At 42.8% G+C, this 19,975-nt stretch overlaps 1 protein-coding gene across 7 annotated transcripts in view; it reads left to right on the plus strand.

The window, feature by feature from the left end:
* Window positions 1-19,975, plus strand: part of DENND2B (DENN domain containing 2B) — a 152,970-nt gene that overhangs the window by 93,444 nt on the left and 39,551 nt on the right. For all 7 annotated transcript variants that reach the window (XR_010721849.1, XM_066187560.1, XM_066187558.1 and 4 more), the window contains 4 exons: window positions 78-1,292; window positions 5,046-5,182; window positions 15,456-15,604; window positions 18,274-18,489. Coding sequence is in view for 6 of the 7 variants with exons in the window: in XM_066187560.1 (XP_066043657.1) it covers window positions 78-1,292; window positions 5,046-5,182; window positions 15,456-15,604; window positions 18,274-18,489 (1,717 nt within the window). In the remaining variant the exon portion in view is untranslated. The remainder of the gene's footprint in view (window positions 1-77; window positions 1,293-5,045; window positions 5,183-15,455; window positions 15,605-18,273; window positions 18,490-19,975) is intronic.

Here is a 19,975-nt window from a genome sequence, read left to right on the forward strand (position 1 = left end):
AGAGCTGCAGCCAGAAGAAAGCTGGCAACTAATTCCAGGTTTCCCAAGGGCTTGATTTTTTATTTCTTTGTTTCCAGGTGCCAGTCAGCCACTCCGCCGCCCCTGCTGTCCCCTCAAAGGAGCCCTGCCTACCCCCTCAGTGACAGTGAGGACACTTCCCGCTCTGCTGGGCTCTCCAAAGTCTCCAGGTCCAGGCTGTGCCTCAAGGACTGGGACAGCCGCACGTCCACACTGCGAAGCACCTCCACGAGCCCGTCGGACACCGACTCCGCGAGCCACCCCCTCAAAGCCATCAGTGTGGGGGCTTTGGATAAAAGGCTCTCCGTGTTCAAGGCTGACCAAAAGGACAGTCCAAATGAGAGTCAGGATGGGGAAGCAATAGGGAGCCACCCACTCACCCGGAGCACTCTGTCCTTGGGCACTGCCACCAAACTGAGGACCCTCTCTATCAGCAGGGTGAGCGTCCGCTCGCAGGCGCTAGACATCAGGCAGAAGATCACAGAATGGGAATGCCGCCGGGAGCTGTCCCCCAGGACGAGCGTGTGCATGGACAAGAGGGATGCTGGGGAGAGGTCAGGCAGTGAGAGCTGCCCCAGTGTGCTGACCTCTCCCTGCAGCGACAAGACCTTTGATTTCAAAGGGCTCAGAAGAATGAGCCGAACATTTTCTGAGTGCTCTTACCCTGAAACAGAGGAGGAGGAACTGCTGGACAGGGATTCCTGCCATCGGTTTGAAAAGAGACCTGGCAGGAGTGAACCTCCTTCTGCCACTTTCCTTAAGAGCCACGTGAGGAAAGAGTCCTCTGCTGTGCTCAACAGAATCCAGAAGATCGAGCAGGCACTGAAGGAGCAGTCGGGCAGAGGCCTCCCCGAGTTACCAAGTAGCTGCTACAGTGTTGACAAAGGGAGGAAAAAGTCTGGGACTCTGAGTACTGTGGAGGGACTGAGCGAAACCCTGAGCGATAGCAAAGGAGGGAGTGTTATTTTGGGGAGTGAACCAGAAACCCCTCCCGAGGCTGAGAAAAGCAGTAAAACAAAACAGGGGGTTACTGCGAACTCAGCAGGCCCCAAAGTGCTCTGGGAAAGCGCAGCTAAGAGCGCTGTCAATCCTGTCCCCAAGCCCAAACGCACCTTCGAGTACGAGGCAGACAAATCCCACAAAAGCAAACCAAGCAATGGCCTACCTCCATCTCCCACGCCTGCTGCTCCTCCTCCCCTCCCGTCCACTCCTGCGCCCCCCGTCACCAGGAGGCAGAAGAAAGAGTCGCGCTTTCACAGAAAATCCCAGAATAGGTAAAAGCCAAGGAAATGTGCTCGATTCTCCAAACAAACAAATAAATAAATAAATAAGTGGGCTATATTTTTGCAGTAGCAATATTTTAAATTCTCCCTCTAATGCAGTGCTTTTGACATAAGATAATCTAGGAATTTCATGCAAGACAAGTTTTTTTTTCTGCTGGCTTGCACTGATGGAATGCACTGGATACAATACCTTTGAATGCCTTCAGTTTTGGAGTTGTAAAATCTGCATTCCTCGATTTCCAAAAAAACATTCTAGGTTAGGTGTGATAAAGGTTATCTAGTTCATTCTGGCACAAATGCCCTTATTTGTGATTTTTAATGGATCATAACTTCATTACCATCCAGTAGTGGGACCATAGCTGATCCCTCACAGTCTTTTCTTCCTGTGAAATGTATTTGCAGAGGTTTTCTGTCTCCAAAGCTCATTACTATAGCAGTTGTGTCAGTTTTATGCAATGTAGGTGATTTTATTTAATTCAGTCCTTAAGAATATTATCCTAAATTATCATTAACAGCTGTAGAGGATTAATGCTGAGGAAACTGTTTTATCACAAAAGGTCCTCTATGTCCTTCCTGAGTTAAAGATGGGGAGAGTGTATGGCTACATTTCCTCAGAAATTTGTGGAGCTTGGCTTGTTCTAATCACGTGATTCCTCTTGAATTTTAGACATGGTAAAGCTCATTCTGCTCATTGCTTAGAAAATCGTAGGCATACCTGTTGCTAAGCTTTCAAATTGCAGCATTTTTAACAAGTTCACCTGTCTCTGCATGGTATGATACACACCCTCCCTTGATATTTAGTGATGAGATTTGCAAGGAACTGCTAAACAGCATCTCAGATGCACACTATCCCTTCAGATTCTGCTGTTTGATGTTGGCTCAATTATTAAAAGTTTTTTTAGCACAACCTCACCTGAATTATACTGGGACAGGAAGAGAAGAGGAGCCTTCAGGTTCTGTCCTTTTCTCTGAGGAGACACCTGCTTCTGAAAGATCAAACAGCTCTGCTGAGGCATGTTGTTTCTTCCAGAAAAGTGTGGGGGGATGTGGAAGGTCAAGCTCTGATCAGCAGTGCTTATCTTTGAGTCCTGGCAATAACCTCAGAGGAAGTAAATCTAGTTTTTAAGGAAAAATTGTGAAGTAAAGTTGCCCTCACTTTGTTCAGCACAGCATTTGTAACATGCAGAAAACAAACAATAGTTTTTAAATGTTCTGGTGTAAATGTTTCCTTTATTGGAAAATGGGCAAGTCATCTAAGAATCACAGTATTTTATCAAAATGAGTTCTTGAGATGAAGTTTTCAAGCTTCTTTCCAGAAGAGGTATAATTCTGCTGGTACCTGCTTTTCCGCAGATTCAGTCTTCTGCCATTGCAGAGTCAGACAATAGCACAATTCAGCAAAGGAGCTTCAGGTCTGGGTTAGGGCTAGGGGGAAACAAGCCTTCTAAAAAGCATTATTTATCAATTTAAGTTGTAGAATATAAATTGTAGGATTAACAGGGTTGTCATGTGTATCTGATGATTCTTGCAAATCAATTTGACATTTTACTGGGTAGATATCCATTAATTTATAACTTTACCCACTGTAGTTAAATGATTTCTCTGGACAGACCGCTTGTTAATCATGATCTAAATAAGTTCAGACCACCCCTCCAAAATTCTCAGATTTGCTGGCTGACTTCAATGCTGAGTGGAAATCCTTTATAAAAATCTTAATTTTATTGTCTTTGCTACTGTTCTTCCTTCATTTACAGAAAGGAGAACGCCAAGATTTACAAAGCACTAAAGACCACAGAGGTCATTTAAGAATGACAGTATTTGGTTGATAGTAATTACTGAAATCTCAGTACCTAAGCTGTTCTTTTCTTGAGAACAGACATAACTCATTGTGCCTGCAGCTTGTAGCTGTGTGTTTCAGACTGAACATACGTGTGCTTTGCACCCACTGCAATGTCATGAGAATGGACTGAAGGTATTTATTTTCCCAATACTTCGGTTGAAAGTACTGATTTTATTTTTGGTGACTAATTCAACACTCTTGCAATATGGAGGAAGTCTCTCATGTTTGCCTGCTAGCAGAAAGCCAGGCTGGATCTGGTTTAACATTTAAGCTTTAACATTTCAGAGTGGTGTGAGCTGGGTGCTCCCCAGCAGTTGGAAATCCTCTGGCACACACAGAGTGCAGGAGAAGAGTGTCACAGGATAGACTCGGGACACATGGACCACAGCTGAGTGTCGGTCCACAAAGGCATTCGTGTCGTCCTATACACTGTCACCACATCGTAGCAGTGCCTTGAAATCTATAGGAGCCAGATATTTAACTACTTTAGAAAGTCTCATTTCATACACAGCTGTGCCTTCAGTGTGTCTGCATCCTTTGTAACTGTGAGGAGCTGTGGAGGAGCAGGTGTCTGGATCTGACATGCACAGATTGTTTCTGCCACGATCCTGATGTGAATAATTTGGATCTGGATATTCTGAAGCTTAGGGAAAGGAGAGAGGGAGGGCTCTTCAGCCCAATCCCAGCCATAAACCTGCTCTAGCAGACAAACAGGAAATGCTCTTTCAAATGCAGTGTCCGGTGCGATGGTCACTGTGTTACCTGTAGGGATGCTCGAGCCAATTCACAGGCCAAAGAGTCTCATGAGACTCTGTCACTGCCACAGGGATATGCTGTAACATATGCTCCACTCCAGCTGGGAAGAAGAAGAACAAAGGGGATTGACGGCAGGATGATTCATTGTTAATCTAGGTTGGGGCTCAGTGGGTGGAGTCTGGTCATCAGCAGAGTTCACGCAAGCCTTGCAGCACCACGGGACTTATGCTCTGACCTGAGCCCGTTTTTCTCACCATTTCATCCTCAGCAGTAAATCAATCCAGTGAATGCCAGCCCCTGTACTGCTGCCACTGCAAATCATGGGCCTCTCACCTTGAGTGTAGATATTCCCCCAGAGAGCAAGGGCTGGGTGAACTGGAGAGTGGGAAGAATTTGGGCTTTTCTAGCTCTAGAACTGCTCAGCAGCACTGGGGCAGGTGTGGGTGGGAGACAAATTGTGTGGGTTCTTCTGACCCAGCTGGTCCTCACCTTCCTGCCAGAAAGGCCAAACCTTCAGCCCCTGAGCCACCACCCAAGCTGCTCATACACCCCAGAGAGCACTAATTTCCTCAATGCTTTCTTCTTTGCTGCCAGTGCTTGGCATGGGGTGTGCAAGGGATATGGGTGATGGGCACATGAGTCTCCCTGTGGCATTTGTGCACTGAGCTCTGTGCAGGAGCATATCCAAAGGTTCAAGACATGTGAATGGTGTCCAACTAAGGGCTACATCTCCCAGAGCAACCAGTGCAGGAATGCTTTCCAGAGACTGTGTCTTTCTTTGGGACAGAAGGCCACATATTTCTGGGGCCTCTGGAAAGAGCAAAGTAATTTCTAATCTGAGAACTGTGCTGCTAACTTACTCTATAAACTCGGAAAAACAGAACATATTTTCTTGGTATTTTCTTCCTCTCTGCATAATGGGGATAACAAGACTTCCAACTTCATAGAACTGTCATAGATGGCTCTACTAAAGACTGCTGTGAGCATAGGACTTAGTTCTGCTTAAAGCTAGTCCTTAAAGCATGATGTGAGATTTTTTTTTAAAATTTATGGCTCATAATATATATATTTCTTATATATACATGCTCATCTAAATGTTTGAGTAATTTTGCATTCTTGTTACTGATTATTATTGTTTTAAACTTCAGAAAATCCTTTGAGTTTGAGGATGCCTCAAGCCTGCAATCCCTCTACCCTCCCTCCCCGACTGAAAATGGAACCGAGAGCCAGCATAAATTTGGATCCAAGAGCACTTTAGAAGAAAATGCCTATGAAGACATTGTAGGTAAGAAGCTGCTGCAGGACAGGGGTTCACAGCAGGGTGTTGAGTGGCTGTGGGCAGGCCATGGTACTGCTGAACACATGCCCTGTGCAGGAACGTTCAGTGCTGTCAGTAAAGAGAGATTAAATGGAGACTAAATGGGTTTGATTCCCTCAGTGCAAATGTAGCTCTCAGGCTGCAATGCAGGAAGTCTTGATTCTTTCAGACTTCACTGGGTAGTATTGGAAACAGACTGTTTGGTCAGCTTTTTGCCAATGCTTTTCAAGAACCAAATCGTTCTTTTTATCGAGGCCTTGGCTTGAAGCCTTGAGTGGTGTAAAAATGTTAAGAACAGGACTCGAGACAGTGTTTACAGAACTATCCAATAGCAAGATTAACCTCAGAGGCCTTGTGTGATCAGCCTGTGCTTTTCAGGACTCCGGTGTGGACTGCCCTAAAGCAGCTGTTTGCAGCACTGTTCCTGGTCTCCTCCAAGTCCCAGTTCCTAGTTAAAGAGGAATTCATTTCCTTTAGCTATACACCATCAGGAATGCACAACAAAAAACACTGCTTTCATTTAGCTTCATAAGAAAAACATGTTTCTTTTGGTCTTAGAAGGAAATGTATATGGCCTATGCATACATTCTTTTAACATCAAAAAAAGTTGTTATAATTACCGAAAATTGGGCAGCCCTTCAGAGCACAATTTTTTTTTTGCACAAGTGATGAATATCTGCATTGTTTTTAACTCTTTCAGTGTTATATTATTACAGCACATACAAAGGGGACTTCATTTTACTTTGGACAATGAATCTTTATATACTGAAAGCTGGAGGGCTACCAAGACAGTCTGGGACCCTAGAGTACACATCCTCTGAAGAGACACTGACAAGCTGGGCCTGTTTAGTGTGGTAAAAAGGCACTTTAACAGTGCTTACAAATGTTTGAGAGGCAAACAAAGACAATAGAACAAAACTATTCTTGGTCATATTAGTTGATATAGCAAAGAACAGTGGCCACAAATTGGAGCCTGGGGCTTTTTGTCAGACCCAAATTCTGTCTCTGGCTTGTCAGCTGCAGTGGAAACAGGAATTTACTCTTTCCATTTACTTCCTCTATGCCATTTAAAAAATGGCAGAGCTTTCAGCTCCTGCTCAGTGCCTGTTAGTTAAAATGAAAACTTTTGTAGATACTGAAAAGTCTGCCTATGTAGAGCATCCTTATATGATCATCAGCCCTTTCTATGGCAGACCACCCTCCTATTCACACTTGAAAATGTATTGCGTGTTAGTTACAGTTGCATTATGTGTTAGTTACTGTGCTCATCTTTGCTCAGGACTCGTCAGTGTGGCACCAGATTTTGGGTGGTAATGATTCTTTTCCTTCTCTAGTTTGTTAAATATCAAAATAAAATGTGCAGGACTGGTAAGAAGCTTCCTTCAAAGGAGAAGAAATCTTGGGTTCAGTAAAACAAAATCATAATGGGCTTTTCCAACTCATGGGTGCTATAAACCAGCTCCTTCAAGGCTATAGTTTGGGCATTTTGGCAGGACAGTGGGAAGAGAATGCAAAATTTCAGATCTGTGGACAAACACAGAACTTCATTGTTTTGTACTGCTTTTTAACAGCCTCCTTCCAAGCACTTCATTCAATGCAGCAGTGCGAGGGGAATACGAAATCAGCATAATTCTTATAAACTGTCAGGCATGATTAAAGACAAGCCAAAGTGGTTTGATCTCCAGCTTTAAAGAAACTATCGTAGTTTTGTGTATCACATCTGCATAATTTATACCAGTGGTGCTAGACCTCAGTCTCCAAGTAGCAGTTTTGTGCTCATGCAAACCAGGTGTCTGCAAGAGTAAGTTTCTTTTATAGATCTACATCTGCTTCAAAGCAATAAAGGGCTCTGTCACTGTGCTTTGAGTTTTTCTTGCAAACAGTTCCCCTAGAGGTGCTGGTGGGTCTTTTCTCCTGTACCTTGTTGAATCTTCTTGCCTCCCTAAAACTTGTAGGCAGTTAAAACATTGTTGCTGTAGTAATAAACTTAATTACCTGTGTCATGTCCCCCTATCCCTTAGAATTAAAATTTGTAATGCAAGGAAATGTTAAAATACTAGAAAAGAAAGGTGTGAATCTTGAGCAATGCTCTAAGCAGTCTAGTGTGAGACACAAACAGAAAATTCAGGTTGGAAGGGACTGTGGAGTCAGCTGGCCCACCCTCTGCTCAAAGCAGGGCTAATTTCAACTTTAGATGAGGTTGCTTTGGGCTACATCTGGTTTAGTTTTCAAAATACCATGGGAGGATGGCTTCACTGCCTCCCTGTGCAGACTTCTCCACTGCTTAGCCTCCATTGTGAAGAATGTTTTCTTGATGTCACTGTGAACAAATTTTTCTTTCCATCCAGTCTGAATTCCCCTTGTTGCTCCTTGTGACTATTGTCCCTCACCCTTTCACCTCCAGGAAGAGCCTGGTGCTGCCTTTTCCATTTGCCTTTCTGGGTAGTGGCAGGCAGCAGCTGGGTTATCCCCCAGCCTTTCCCAGGCTAAACAGCTTCTAAGCATGGAAGTGCTAGGCCTGGAGTCATTGGTATTTTGGTTACCACATGGCCTTTTCATGTGGGGCACATGCACACTAAAGCTTTGACTTCATCCTGGTGCCCTTGCACTGCTTCTTCTTTAATGACCAGGGCAGCAATGAACTGCTGTCTGTAGTTTGTCTTATTTTGAGAGATGAATTTTTTTTTTAAAAATAGTAAGTTTTAAGGTATATTGAAATCAAAAAGGACTGTGCTTTGAAATCCAGTGACACCTTGACCAAGAACCAGAACCAGACACTTTGTTCAATTCTGTAATATTTCTGTAGACTTTAATAGATGAAATACCTGCATGGTAAGTTCAGGACAGGTATTGTGTTGGAACATAATGATCCATTCTGCATCAATCAAGCAGCCATTGTATAAAGGGGTGCACATTCCTAATATAAATCAGAACTGTATTCTATGTGCAAGGAACCATGCGGACTTCATTCATCTTCTGTACTAGCACTCAGAGAAATGTGGCAGTCATAGTAAACTTAACATTGTTTTGCTTCTTGTGGTTTTGAATGAGCCTTTAATCAGACCAAAATTGATGTGGCTTTCTGAATCCGGTTGGGGAAACCACGCTTGGCTTTGTGTGAATTCAAGAAACTATCATAGTATTAAGAGATGGCTGAAATTGTTGCTTCTGCTGTGTTTGTGCACAACAGTATTTCCTGTCATATGGACCATACGGTTCCAGTTTTCCAGTCTGCTCCCCTAAGTGCAGCTGAGATGTTGGAATATTGTTATTTAAGGTCTTGTATCTCTGAAGCACTGTTGACCTGACACCTAGGACAAAGCGCTTGTTATCATCACCAAAGAAAGTTGAATAAATATAGTAAAGTGAAGGTCAAGGGCATGGTATTAAGTTTGAATCGAGAAAATTTAGTAAAACTAGGTGAAAGAAATGGCACTGCATTTAGAAATTAAATGTGGTGGAGGAAACCTCTGACGAATAAGCCTTCTTACTCTGTAACTCCCCAGAGTGCTGTACACAGCAGAGCAGGTGGAGATTTCCTCCGAGAGGACATGACAGATGTGCAGGAAAGTCATTGCTCAATTGGGCTCCCTGTGTTGCCTCCTAGACTGAGAATGTTTAATTGAAGTTTGCACGACTCCATGTCTGCTTTGGCAGCTGCAGTTGAAGCAGTCTAGACAGTAAGGCAATGCCTCAAACGCATTGCAGTGGAATCTCTAAAATGAGGATGAATTTCTAAATGGGATCTTGCTGGTGGGTTCCCATTGGGAATGTCCTGCAATTCACTGTCCTTGGGGCAGCTGGCCCTCTTGGGGAGGGTTTCTTATGCACCCTTCTGCTCTCTGGGCCTGTTCAGTGCCATGTTTAGAAGATTTTGAGCCCTTTCAGTAGCTGGACACTTCTATTGACAGATTTGTTTTGCACCTTAAGAGGACAACTTAATAACTGCTTCCTGTTGGGGCATATAATATAATTGAATCTTGTTACAGCTGACACCAAAGGTGACTGATGAGTGAAACAGTGGAGTCATACACAATTCCTTGGCTGTTTTTCTCTGTCAGTTTGAGTATTGCTTCAGTTTGGGATAAGCAGCTTAATCTCTGCATTAAACAGGACAAGTCGCTCTCTCCCTGCTGGTAAGGCAACTCACCTCTCCTAAACCAATTAGCTGCTTTGATTTCTTGTGTAACTTTGACGCAGTGCATGTCATGTAACAAAACGGGATGATTTAGCTGTTCTACTGAACCCTTTGCTGTGTGTGATCAGAGCTGCAGCAATGATGACTGAGGTCAGGTTGGAAAACGTTCCAGCTTGACATTGCTTTCAAATTAGAACATCCGCAAAGTTCTTCCAGTAAATGTGGGAAAAGGTTAGAAAGAGAGCAAGCTGATCTTTCGAGTAAAATCCCATCCTCACACACCACGCCTGTCATGCTTTTATAGCACATGTTAGTCTGTCATATTATCATCCCATGACAAATCAGGGAGAAACTGGAATTACTGGGCTGCTGTGAAGCTGAAGCAAACTTGGAGAGATTGCAAGTCTGCCAGCAGTGCTGTGCTAGCTGCTTCTCTGAAGACATTTTGGGTTTTCAGTCAGACAACAGCTGGTCTCTGGAGCTAGACTTGCTGCAAAAAGATGGTACAGGCACTGATCACAGAATAATATATTCCTGTCTTATTCTGCACCCACAGTCTGCCTGTGGCAGCCTAAAAAGAATGTGAGATTTTGGAAAGAGCAATAGTGGTAAATTTAATAATAGACACTGTAGGGTAATGGCAGCCAGAGCACATTAAATCAAACAGTGTTCATACAGGCCTGTCAAAGACAGGCCAAATACTTCAGCTGATCCTATTGACAATCAGCCTGCTGCTTTGTTGTTACATTTGGATACATGGATTCCAGTTATTTTTAATAATCATCTTGTGCCCTATTTGGATCTCAGTTTTTCTCTGTGGAGTCTGTCTCACCACTGTACCATCGACTACAGTTTCTCATGACAGTCTCTGTCAGCTGTACTGCCTGGCTTTCTAGTCAATGCTGCAGGTTAGTAAAACAGAAAAAAAGACCACGAGACTGCTCTCCCACATCCTCCCTTAAATTCAGAGACTGCGTTGAAGTCAGCAGGGTGACACCCCCGAAGTGCAGGCAGTTTAGGCAAGCTTCTGCTGTCCTGTGCTAGCAGTTGCCCCTCAGACATTCTCATGCACATGATTTTAGCCTGAGCAGTAAACGGATGATTTTTGGGGGTGAAATTTCTTGTTCATTTATCAGCCATGCTAATTCTTTTTCCTTTATGCTTCATTATGATTGCACTCTCAGCAGTGCCCACAGAGAGAGCAGGGAGCTGAAAGTATCTGCAGTGTTTCTTCTGCTTATTGTAAGGGCTGGAGAAGTTCAGAAAGCACAGGTTGTTGCCTATGAACTCCATAGACCAGGGCTCAAAAGGCTGATTGCATTTTGGACTTGCCACTCTGCTTGTTGTAGATGCTCTACTGCTTTTCTGAGCTCATGGTACTGAGTGGATACACTGGGTGGCAGGACTATAAGCAAGTAATGGTCTGTAACTTAGTGCTGTTCAGCAACAGCTTATCAAAGCAGCTGTAAATGTGTCTTGGCTGTAATTTGAGATTGAAATTGTTCCTCTTTCTGCAGATTCCTGGGGTAAATTCTCCAGCTGAGGTGCACAGTTGCAGCATCTCTGAATTGAAAAAGCTCATCTATGTACCAAAGGTCTAAACTTGGATACTTTATGGGAGTGTGGAGATTTACTGGTTTCATCCATTTGATCTGAACATACTCCTAAATATCCCAGTGGCCCAGTTTTCATCCAGCACTGGTGGTGCGGATCTGCACTGGTGTAATTTATGACTGAAATGAATGAGCAGTGCAAGTACATGTCATTTGTGAGGTGACAACTGCCCTGGCCATGCAACTCAGGCCCCTGGGGTTTTTGAGCAGCCAGGAGGAAAGGCAGCAGGCTCTTAGCTTGGGCATCACCCTGTGGATTCAATATCTCCTCTGTGAGTGTTGGTTCCAAATTTAGGCACCCAACTTAACACAAGTTTAGGAGCCTTTTTCTTTACTCTAGACCTGATGTTCCATTCTTCTCTCTTTCTGGCAGTGCAAAAGGCTGGAGTTAAAATCAGCACTCTGTGAATCACTTCTGATAATTGCTTCTGCCATCTAGAAAGAAATGATGCATTTCTCTGCTTTTCTGCCATTTATAGAGAAGCGTTTGCCTGCTTCATTTTTTTTTTCCTCTCAGCCTTACTTTTCACTCCTTTCTCAGCGTGAGACAGGCTTGCTGAGTCTGCCTCTGCTTCCCATTTGCCACGTGTGAGAGGCTGAGCAGAGGAACATTGTGTGCTGCCTCAGGGCTCAGTGGGGCTGACTCCACCGCATCACGGAGTGAGGAACTGCAGCCCCTGGAGGAAACTCATCGGTGCTTAAGCTCAAGGCACTGCATTCCTCAGGACTTTTCTAAATATCCATGGTTATTTTATCTTTTTTTTTTGTTGTTGTTTTTCTTTTCTTTCCCTGATGGACCATTCATTAAGTTGTCTGTGAGATCTTCTAAAGATAAATGTCGTGTAGATAAATGCCCTGTGTTAACTCAGCACTTTGGTACGTAGAATTTGAGAAAATGGGAAACTTGGAAAAAATGCTTATAGAGGGAACTGATCTGGGAGTAGGGATGGTGATTAGAGACAATATTTGCCAAAGACTTACTGTTTGTGATCATATGCATTCTGGGGGTATGATTCAGCTTCCTTTGAAGTCAGTGATAATCTGCTGCTGTCTTGTGTGGCTGTTGGATCAGCCTCATTAAGAAAAGCCTGGCCTATGTACTGCATAATGTTTCTCCTTTTGGCTTCCAATAGAGACATCCATATGGCAGGAACAAGGATGTTTCCTCGCTCTTTCATTGTAAATATGTTATCCTTTTGCAGCAAATCCAAGCACTGCAGCTTGCAAACATTCCTTGCCTGAGACTTGGGACTGGAGAAGTGCTGCTGAGGAGAAAGCTGTAAACCTCTGAGCCAGCCAGGGATATGGAAACTTTTTTTCCCTTTTGTGCTGCAGCACAGCAGTAGCAGCCACCACCACAGGTCTCCCCCAAGACCTCATTCCCATGTGGGATGTGCACCTGCTGGTGACCACCACTTCCCAGATGTTTCTCCCATGGAAGGGAGCCACTGTGCAGTCAGATGCAGTTAAATGCTGCTTTAAGGCAGTTCAAGGTATTTTCAGTATTTTTAGTTTACTTGACACCTTTGATTCCTTGTCACATGTACAGAAACTAGTCTGGCCTGCCTCTTTTTGCATATTTGGTCTTTTGTGTGCCTGTCAGGGACAGATACTAAGAAATGGTGGCTGAAAATTGCTGAGGAGATAGTTTGTCTGTCTCTTCTAGTCCACAGCTTGAACCAAACGCTTCATTCAAAACTCATGTCAGCAAAACCAGGTGGTTTCTGATGGATCAGACTATATCATTATAAGGGATTTGCTGTAGAAGGAGGTTCTAAAAAAAGAAAAAAAGGAAAAAGAAAAAGTGGTGAGGTGAATTTGATCTCGAGGCATTATTACAAAGTGAAAAAAACCCAAAAACCTAAACCCTGAAATAATTTCGTTTTTAAGCAAATGAGAGAAAGAATAGACACAAGAGTTCTTGAACAGCAAACCAGTCATCTGCAGAAGTTCTCACAGCTCTAGGGGAAAGGGTTAAAATCCCTGTGGTGTCTCCTTTGACCTTCACATTACACTGAAGAGGAATTTGGCCAAGCTCTCTCTTGGTAGAGACTCTGACTCAGAAAAACAGCCTCTGCTCATGGTTCCTTGCTCCTCCCTCTTCTCTCATCCAAGACTTCTCTGAGCCCGTTTCTATACTTAATATGTCAGGTCAACATTATTTATGTTGAGTTTAACCGGGTTCAAGAAATTCTGTTTTACATTGTGTTTTGGACAGAGAATCCCCCTAACATTTATAAATGCTTTACATTGTGAAAAGGTTTTTTTTTTTTACTGATGGGCTTGTTTCTTCTGGGGAGCTTGGATACTCTGTAGATGAGTGCAGTAACATTTGTTCTCACAAGGAAGCGCATGTTTGAGCCCTGTCTCATGTAGCCGGGTATTTTGAAATCTATTAATCCATTCCAAAATGCTTGTTTGACCTATACTTGACTTGGGCTCACAAGAAATTTTATTATGCCACTAGAGCCCAATCAGCTGCAAATAACAGCATTTTGCAAATGTTACTCTTTATCATTGCTATGATCATAATTTCTAGAGCTGTAGAGTCTACAAGAAACAAAATTAGGGTCCCATATCTATTTTTTCTTCTGACAGGAAGAATCAAACACTTCTATAGTCATCCATAGCATTAAATTTATTTTCAGAATATATGTTGCTTAAGATTTATTGAGTTCACTGCATTAATCAAAAGGGTTTTTTTTCGTGTACCCCACACACCTGAAGGTGTTCTTTCCATGTGGCATGAGGATTGGCCACAACAATAGTGCAGCCTCGAGAATCAGATTCCCTCTGGATGAAATAATATGCTGGGATTGCCAAGTCAAACATTCTTCAAAAGCAGCAGTGATTCAGGCTTCTAATTAGAACAAAGCTAAAACATTCACTCTTGTGCTTATGTTTGACTAGAAATCTTACTATAATGTACTACCAAAGCAAAACTGTATTTTTATTTGTATTGTGAATATGTGAACTTGCTCAGCAAAAGTTCTTGTGGCTGTAATTGATGAATCAAGCAGTCTCACATTTCCAGGCGCAACAATAAAGTAGAAAGCACAAACTGCTTTTGTTTTCTTTTGTACAATAGGGAAAATTAGTCTGCCTAGAACAACATAGCTGGTAGTCACACAGACTATGTTAACCCAGGTCTTGCTCTCACTAAAAACACCTATGCCCCAGCTGCCATCTCCCTAAACACTGTGGATATTTTCTGTAACAGTGGGGAAAATTAACCATGCTACAGCTTTCTGTCCTTGGCTCTCAACTGAATTTCTTATATTAAATAGTTCGTATTGCAATATATATATTCTACTAAACACATGGGTTTTAAAGTAATCTTTAGGTACAAAACCAAAAGCAAGTTGGTTTAAAAGCTTTTGACTTCCTGCACATTTCTGTAAATTCAAGTCTTGAATTTTAGTAGATCACTTTTTTTTTTGTGATAGTTTTCTGTTCAAGATGGTCAGAAAACTGAAATAACTGTTTGAAAACCTGAAGTTCTAAATCAGTTGCTGATTATCAACTGTCTGAAAAAATGCATCCAAAATGTTAATTTCATTGTACAAAACGTTAATTTTATTGATGGCCCTCATTCGTCTTCATGCTATTTTGTTTAGTGAGAGCTCTGCTAAGTTCAGGACTTTTGAGAAGATGGTGGGTATTGGATCTTGATTGAATATGGACTATAGATTTTGGCTCTGGTTTTCATATGGTAAAAATGCAAAGACTGGGATCTGCTTTTTAATGTATTTTTCACTAAGTAATATGTAGTGATTAATTAGGCCTCCTATATATCACTAGATGAGTTTCCTTCTGGGAGACAGGAATTTCACATAACTTGAAATGAATAGCTGCCCAATTTGAAGACAGGATATATTTAAAGAACACTTTGAGGATGCAGTATGGTTGGGACAGAAATTCCTCTCCTTTTGCATTTTCAATCTTGTCTGTTGGCACTGCTGAGCTGGGCTGTTTATTCTTTCTTTGCCATCTCTCAGGAAAAGAGAAAAATGAAGGTTGCATCAAATAAGAATTGTCTTATTGTGTGTAAGGGTGGCGTGTTGAGCAGTTATTTATTGGTCTTCATTTCACCCTGTGAGCGGCTGTTACAGATTTATAAAATCTACTGATACACTTTCAAGAAGTTAAGTGCCTTTGCTTTTATATATCAATAAAATTTCCACAGCTGCAGATGCTCAGAAGCACGTCTTGTGAAATCTTCGCATAAAAAAAAAATAAAAAGGGGGGGGGACACACAGTAAAAAAAAAAATCCAAAGAAACTTGTCGGCCTCATAGCCAAGTTCTCCTCCAAATACTTCCAGCTGCAGCAGCTAGAGGGATGAGTCATGCTGAAAGCTGAGGAGCTTTTCTAAAGCCTTTCACTTGGTTCACATGATTTTTTTTTTCTAATTTTACATTCCTGTCTGTTTTTCTTTCCTTACAACCCCCCCCCCCCCCCCCCCCCAAACCCAAAACCCAAACGTGCAGGCGAGTCACCCAAGGAAAACCCGTACGAGGATGTGGAGCTGAAAGGCCGTCACGCGGGGCGAAAATCCCATCAGCTGTCGGAGAATTCCCTAGATTCCCTGCACAGGATGTGGACGCCGCAGAACAGGAAATACACAGCACCTCCGCAGGTAAAGGCAGCGGGCTGGCTGCGCTCGGAGCGTGTTTGAAGCCGGCTGATGGGCCGGCACGGCTCGGGAGGATGAGCGGAGCGCGGGGGGATCGCTCCGCTCCCGGCGCCGGCTCGGCCGCCAGCGCTCCCGGCAGCTGCGGCTCCGCGTCCCTGAGCGCTGCGTGCTGCCCCTGGCCTCGCAGCCCCCAGCAGAATCCTTCCCCTGCTTGTTTCTCAGTTGGATCTGCACCTAAATTAACTCTTCGTGCGGCTGCACCTCGTAGGAAATTGCCTGTGCCGCCGGGCAGGGACAGGAGGGGAGAGGTCAGCTGCTGGTTTTGTCCCTGTGTTGGAACACAAGGGCCTGACGTGACTCTGCTCATGGGAAGTTCATAGTGGGGCATGTTTATTGTAAAACAGAGAATGCCAGGTAAAAGCCCTGAATAAACACATGAATAATAAAATAGTCAGAAAAACCTGAGTGTCTCCAGTTAACCAGGCTGTATAAATTGCGTTTATAGCATAAAAAGAAAGATGAGGAGCTCTGCAGACTTTCCCATTTGTGGTGAATTTTCCAAAGCAAGCCTGTGTTTTGGTGAACACCATGAAATCGCAGGTTGCTTTGTTGTTTATGGGATCACTATGTTCATAAGGAAAAATATAAATCTCATCACATACTTAATTTTGAGATTCAAAGCACCCTTTAAAATAACTTCACTGTGCACTGAATTAACAGAAAATTTGCAGTTGAACAAAAGGTCACAGCAATTTACATTTCTGTCTTTTAAAGAGACCTAGAAAGAAAACTGAAGGCATTTTCTTTCACTTGCTTCAGTGCATACAAACATCACAATCCAAGAGACAAAAGAAGCATCACCAGGATTCCTAGTGTGCTCCCAGCACATCCTTTGTAAAGCAGGAGTGACTTCAGCAAAGCTGCTGGAAAAGGAACAAGAGGAAAGCAGCAGTCAGGCAGAGTAAGGAGAAACAGGCACTGCAGTCATGAGGATAATAGGGAAATGTCCCTCATAGTGGGACATGGTGCACAACAACTGTTTCTGGCGGTGTGTGTGTTAACAGGAGCTGTGTAGCATCCAGAGGATCCCTGGGGGTGTGTCATGAGGCTGGGAACCATCCAGATTCATAGGAAAATACTGGCCAGTGTTCTCTGTTTAGAAGAGGCTTACCAAAGAATTTATGTATTTAAGTGGCTTCTGTAAGGTTGTTCAGTAAACAAGAACTCTCTGGTACCCTTTGCAACAGGGCTGTCTTTATTCTGGTAGCTTCTTTTTGAAATGCTGGGAGTGCCCCGACAGGAGTCAGTCCTGCCATAATTGCACTGTCATTGTGCTGATATTTAAAATGAAGAGACACTAAGAGCAATCAGCTTTCGGCCTGTGTAATTCTCCAATGACCAGAAATAGAAAAGTCTGAATTTCCTGAAGAATGGTAGCTTTGGCAATGCTTTATCACCCAGATTTTCCATCATAGCAACGCAGCTGGGTTAGCAACATGACTTTTCAGTCATGGATGATGATAAACAAGATGGAAGAGATCAGAAGGTCAGCAAGCTTTCAACAGTTGTCTCCAAAAATAATTCCTTTCAATAAGGTACAGACTGCCACCGGGTTTCCTGGCATGCTAACCTGTGCTACACAGAGACCTCAGAAACACTGGTGTTGTCATTTTGAATCCCTGTGTCTTTTCCCACTGATTATTTTCAGTTTTTGAAGTCATCAGGTATAAAAGGAATGTTTTATGATGACATTGTGTTTGTGATGCAACCCCTCTCCACAGAAACACCTGTGCTTAATCCCAGGTAGGATGGCACTTCAGTCAGTGAGCCACTAAATGGGACATTTATTGCTGCAGGTTTATAGCTTGTAACAGAGCTGATAGAATATTAGTAAATGCTGAAACACAGATGCTTGACATAATAGTATTTCTCCTGGACATGCTGGTGAAGCTTCTTTACAGTGTTTGTGTTTGGGAGAAGGCAGAGACCTGAAGCTGGGCAGAGGGGTTCCTAGGACTGCTCCAGAAGACCCCCAGCTTTTTAAAGACAGATGTTACCTGGTGTTTCATCCTTCAATGAGATTTTCCCTTTGCCCTGTAGTGATAACAGTTTTGTGTTTTAAAGTGAATTCTTTGGAAATGCAGGGAGAGTTGTAACTGCCCCTCTGCTCATTGTCAGATCTTACAACTTCTTAACACCATGGAAGTAGAACAAGCTTGATTTTTCTACTTTTTTTTTCTTGGATAAAATAGCATGAATTTGCTATTTTAGTTACTGCTTTTGCTCTGAATTAATATTACACTGAATTGTGTAATTTCCACACCATTTATTACTCTTCATTTTCACTCCTGCAAGTCAGAGGAATGGGCCAGACCTGTTGGGTCAGTGCTCTGCTGTCAACCAAGCCTTCAAGTTAGATTTCAGGGCTCACAGAATTGACGGGATGTGGGTGCATGGAAATGTAGCAGGTCAGAAATGGTGTTCTTTTTGAACTTTAAATTCTTCAATTTCAATGACCCCTGTCTCTTCACTGTGGGACAGTGACGCACACCTCTCTTGACACACACCCTGTGGAGCGGTGGCTCACCTGGCATGGTGTCCCCGTGCAGCCACCACTCTGTCACAAGAGCTGCTTCTAAAGGGAAGAGTTCAAGCTGTCCTTGTCCCTGCAGCTGCCCTCCAAGGCCAGCAGCCACTCCCTGCGCGTGGGGAACTGGTCAGAGAGGAAGAGCCACCGCCTGCCACGGCTGCCCAAGCGGCACAGCCACGATGACATGCTGCTGCTGGCTCAGCTGGGCATCCCCTCGTCCCCCTCCGGCCTCAGCGAGGACAGCCTGAGCACCGCCAGCGAGCTGCTGTCCACACGGCGCGCCAGGAGGATCCCAAAGGTACGGCGGTGTCCTCAGCCTTGTGCTGAGGAGAGGTCACCTGTCTTGTGAAATTCTTGAGCCAGCCTTTAGCCATCGCTGAAAGCTTTTTTTGCACCCTAAAGGAACATTTAGATCAAAATCCCTTCCCTAGAAGTGATAACATCCAAGTTCTCCAAGAGGAGCAAACATCTGATGGCCATCTTCACACATAATTGATTTTAAGGCAGTTCTGTTTTCCACACTCTTCTTTAAGCTCTGTGGACCAGAGCATTGGTGTGTATATGACTTTAAGATTTTGAATGGGTGATGGCCAAGCAATTATTATTTATAACATGCAGCAACCTCTGAAGTGGTTTGTTTCCCCATCATTTGTTTCCAGGAAAATAACTAATTGGCCTAATAGGTTTCCCTTAATTTACTCACAACTGACCCCATCCTGATAACCATGCTGTCTTGATGGATTTGAAGTAAAACTTAATTTTTCATTTTTCAAGGAGTTTTTCACTTCAAAGTGGAATGTGAAAAAAGCCCCAAGCCACAAGACAACAACCAAAAAACCAACAATACAATAGCAAGAGAGGGGGAGAACTGCCAATATGCTTCATTTTGGCTTGTGAACAAAGCTGATTTTTACTGTGTATTCAACTCTTTCCTGATCTTATTAGAGAGCATATTTTAGAGTACATAGCTATAAATACTGTGAGTAGGGGGAGATTTTTATGTTTCTGTGAATTTGTTGGAAATTCTGTTTAAGGAGGAAATTAATCTTACATTCTTAATAGTTACTGTATTTTTATTGTCTTGGAATATATCGTTATACTTCACAAATGGGCACACATCTTTGAAGGAAATCATAGGATTGCTTACAGAGTAACTTGATACCTGATTCTAAGTAAAACTTGGAAAGTTTGGCTGTTAATTTTGTACCCAAATTTATTTTTAATTGAAGGAACAGATACTCTCCTTATGTGAAATTACGATTTCAGCATATGAATGTTCACAATTTTATTGCAAATCTTGTGATAATTTCTATTTTGTTGTTACTTTACCTTTCAGGATCACATATTCCTGAAGAATACAATTTTTTAAATTGAGCTAGTGTTAGTTATTAGAGGGAAAACCTAAAAAGGTTTTGTTTCAGTCTGTGCTCTGTTCCTGCCCTTCTGCTGTGTCTATAGCAAATTGCATCCTTTCACTCAGTTTATTTTTCTCTGGAAGCTGAGGTGAAACAGCTTTTGCAAACTGTATTATGTTCTATGAAGAAATCTGCTATGGAGTGAAATATATTATTCCTGACTTATAAAACATCATGAAGATTAATTATTACATATTTGTGACTCTCCTGAAGTTATAATATTCTGTTTAATGTTGAATTCTTAATAATCCCAGCCTCTTGGTGAGGACAATAAACACAGGTCATCTCATTTCCCATCATCTCAGATATTTTTGGGGCAGACAGTTATTATCTGCATTAGCTGGTCTATTATCCATGTTTTGTTTGAAT

Source organism: Chamaea fasciata, unplaced genomic scaffold (assembly GCF_029207755.1).
Source record: "Chamaea fasciata isolate MVZ Bird 193981 ecotype frontalis unplaced genomic scaffold, bChaFas1.0.hap1 SCAF_7, whole genome shotgun sequence".
Classification (NCBI taxonomy): domain Eukaryota; kingdom Metazoa; phylum Chordata; class Aves; order Passeriformes; family Sylviidae; genus Chamaea; species Chamaea fasciata.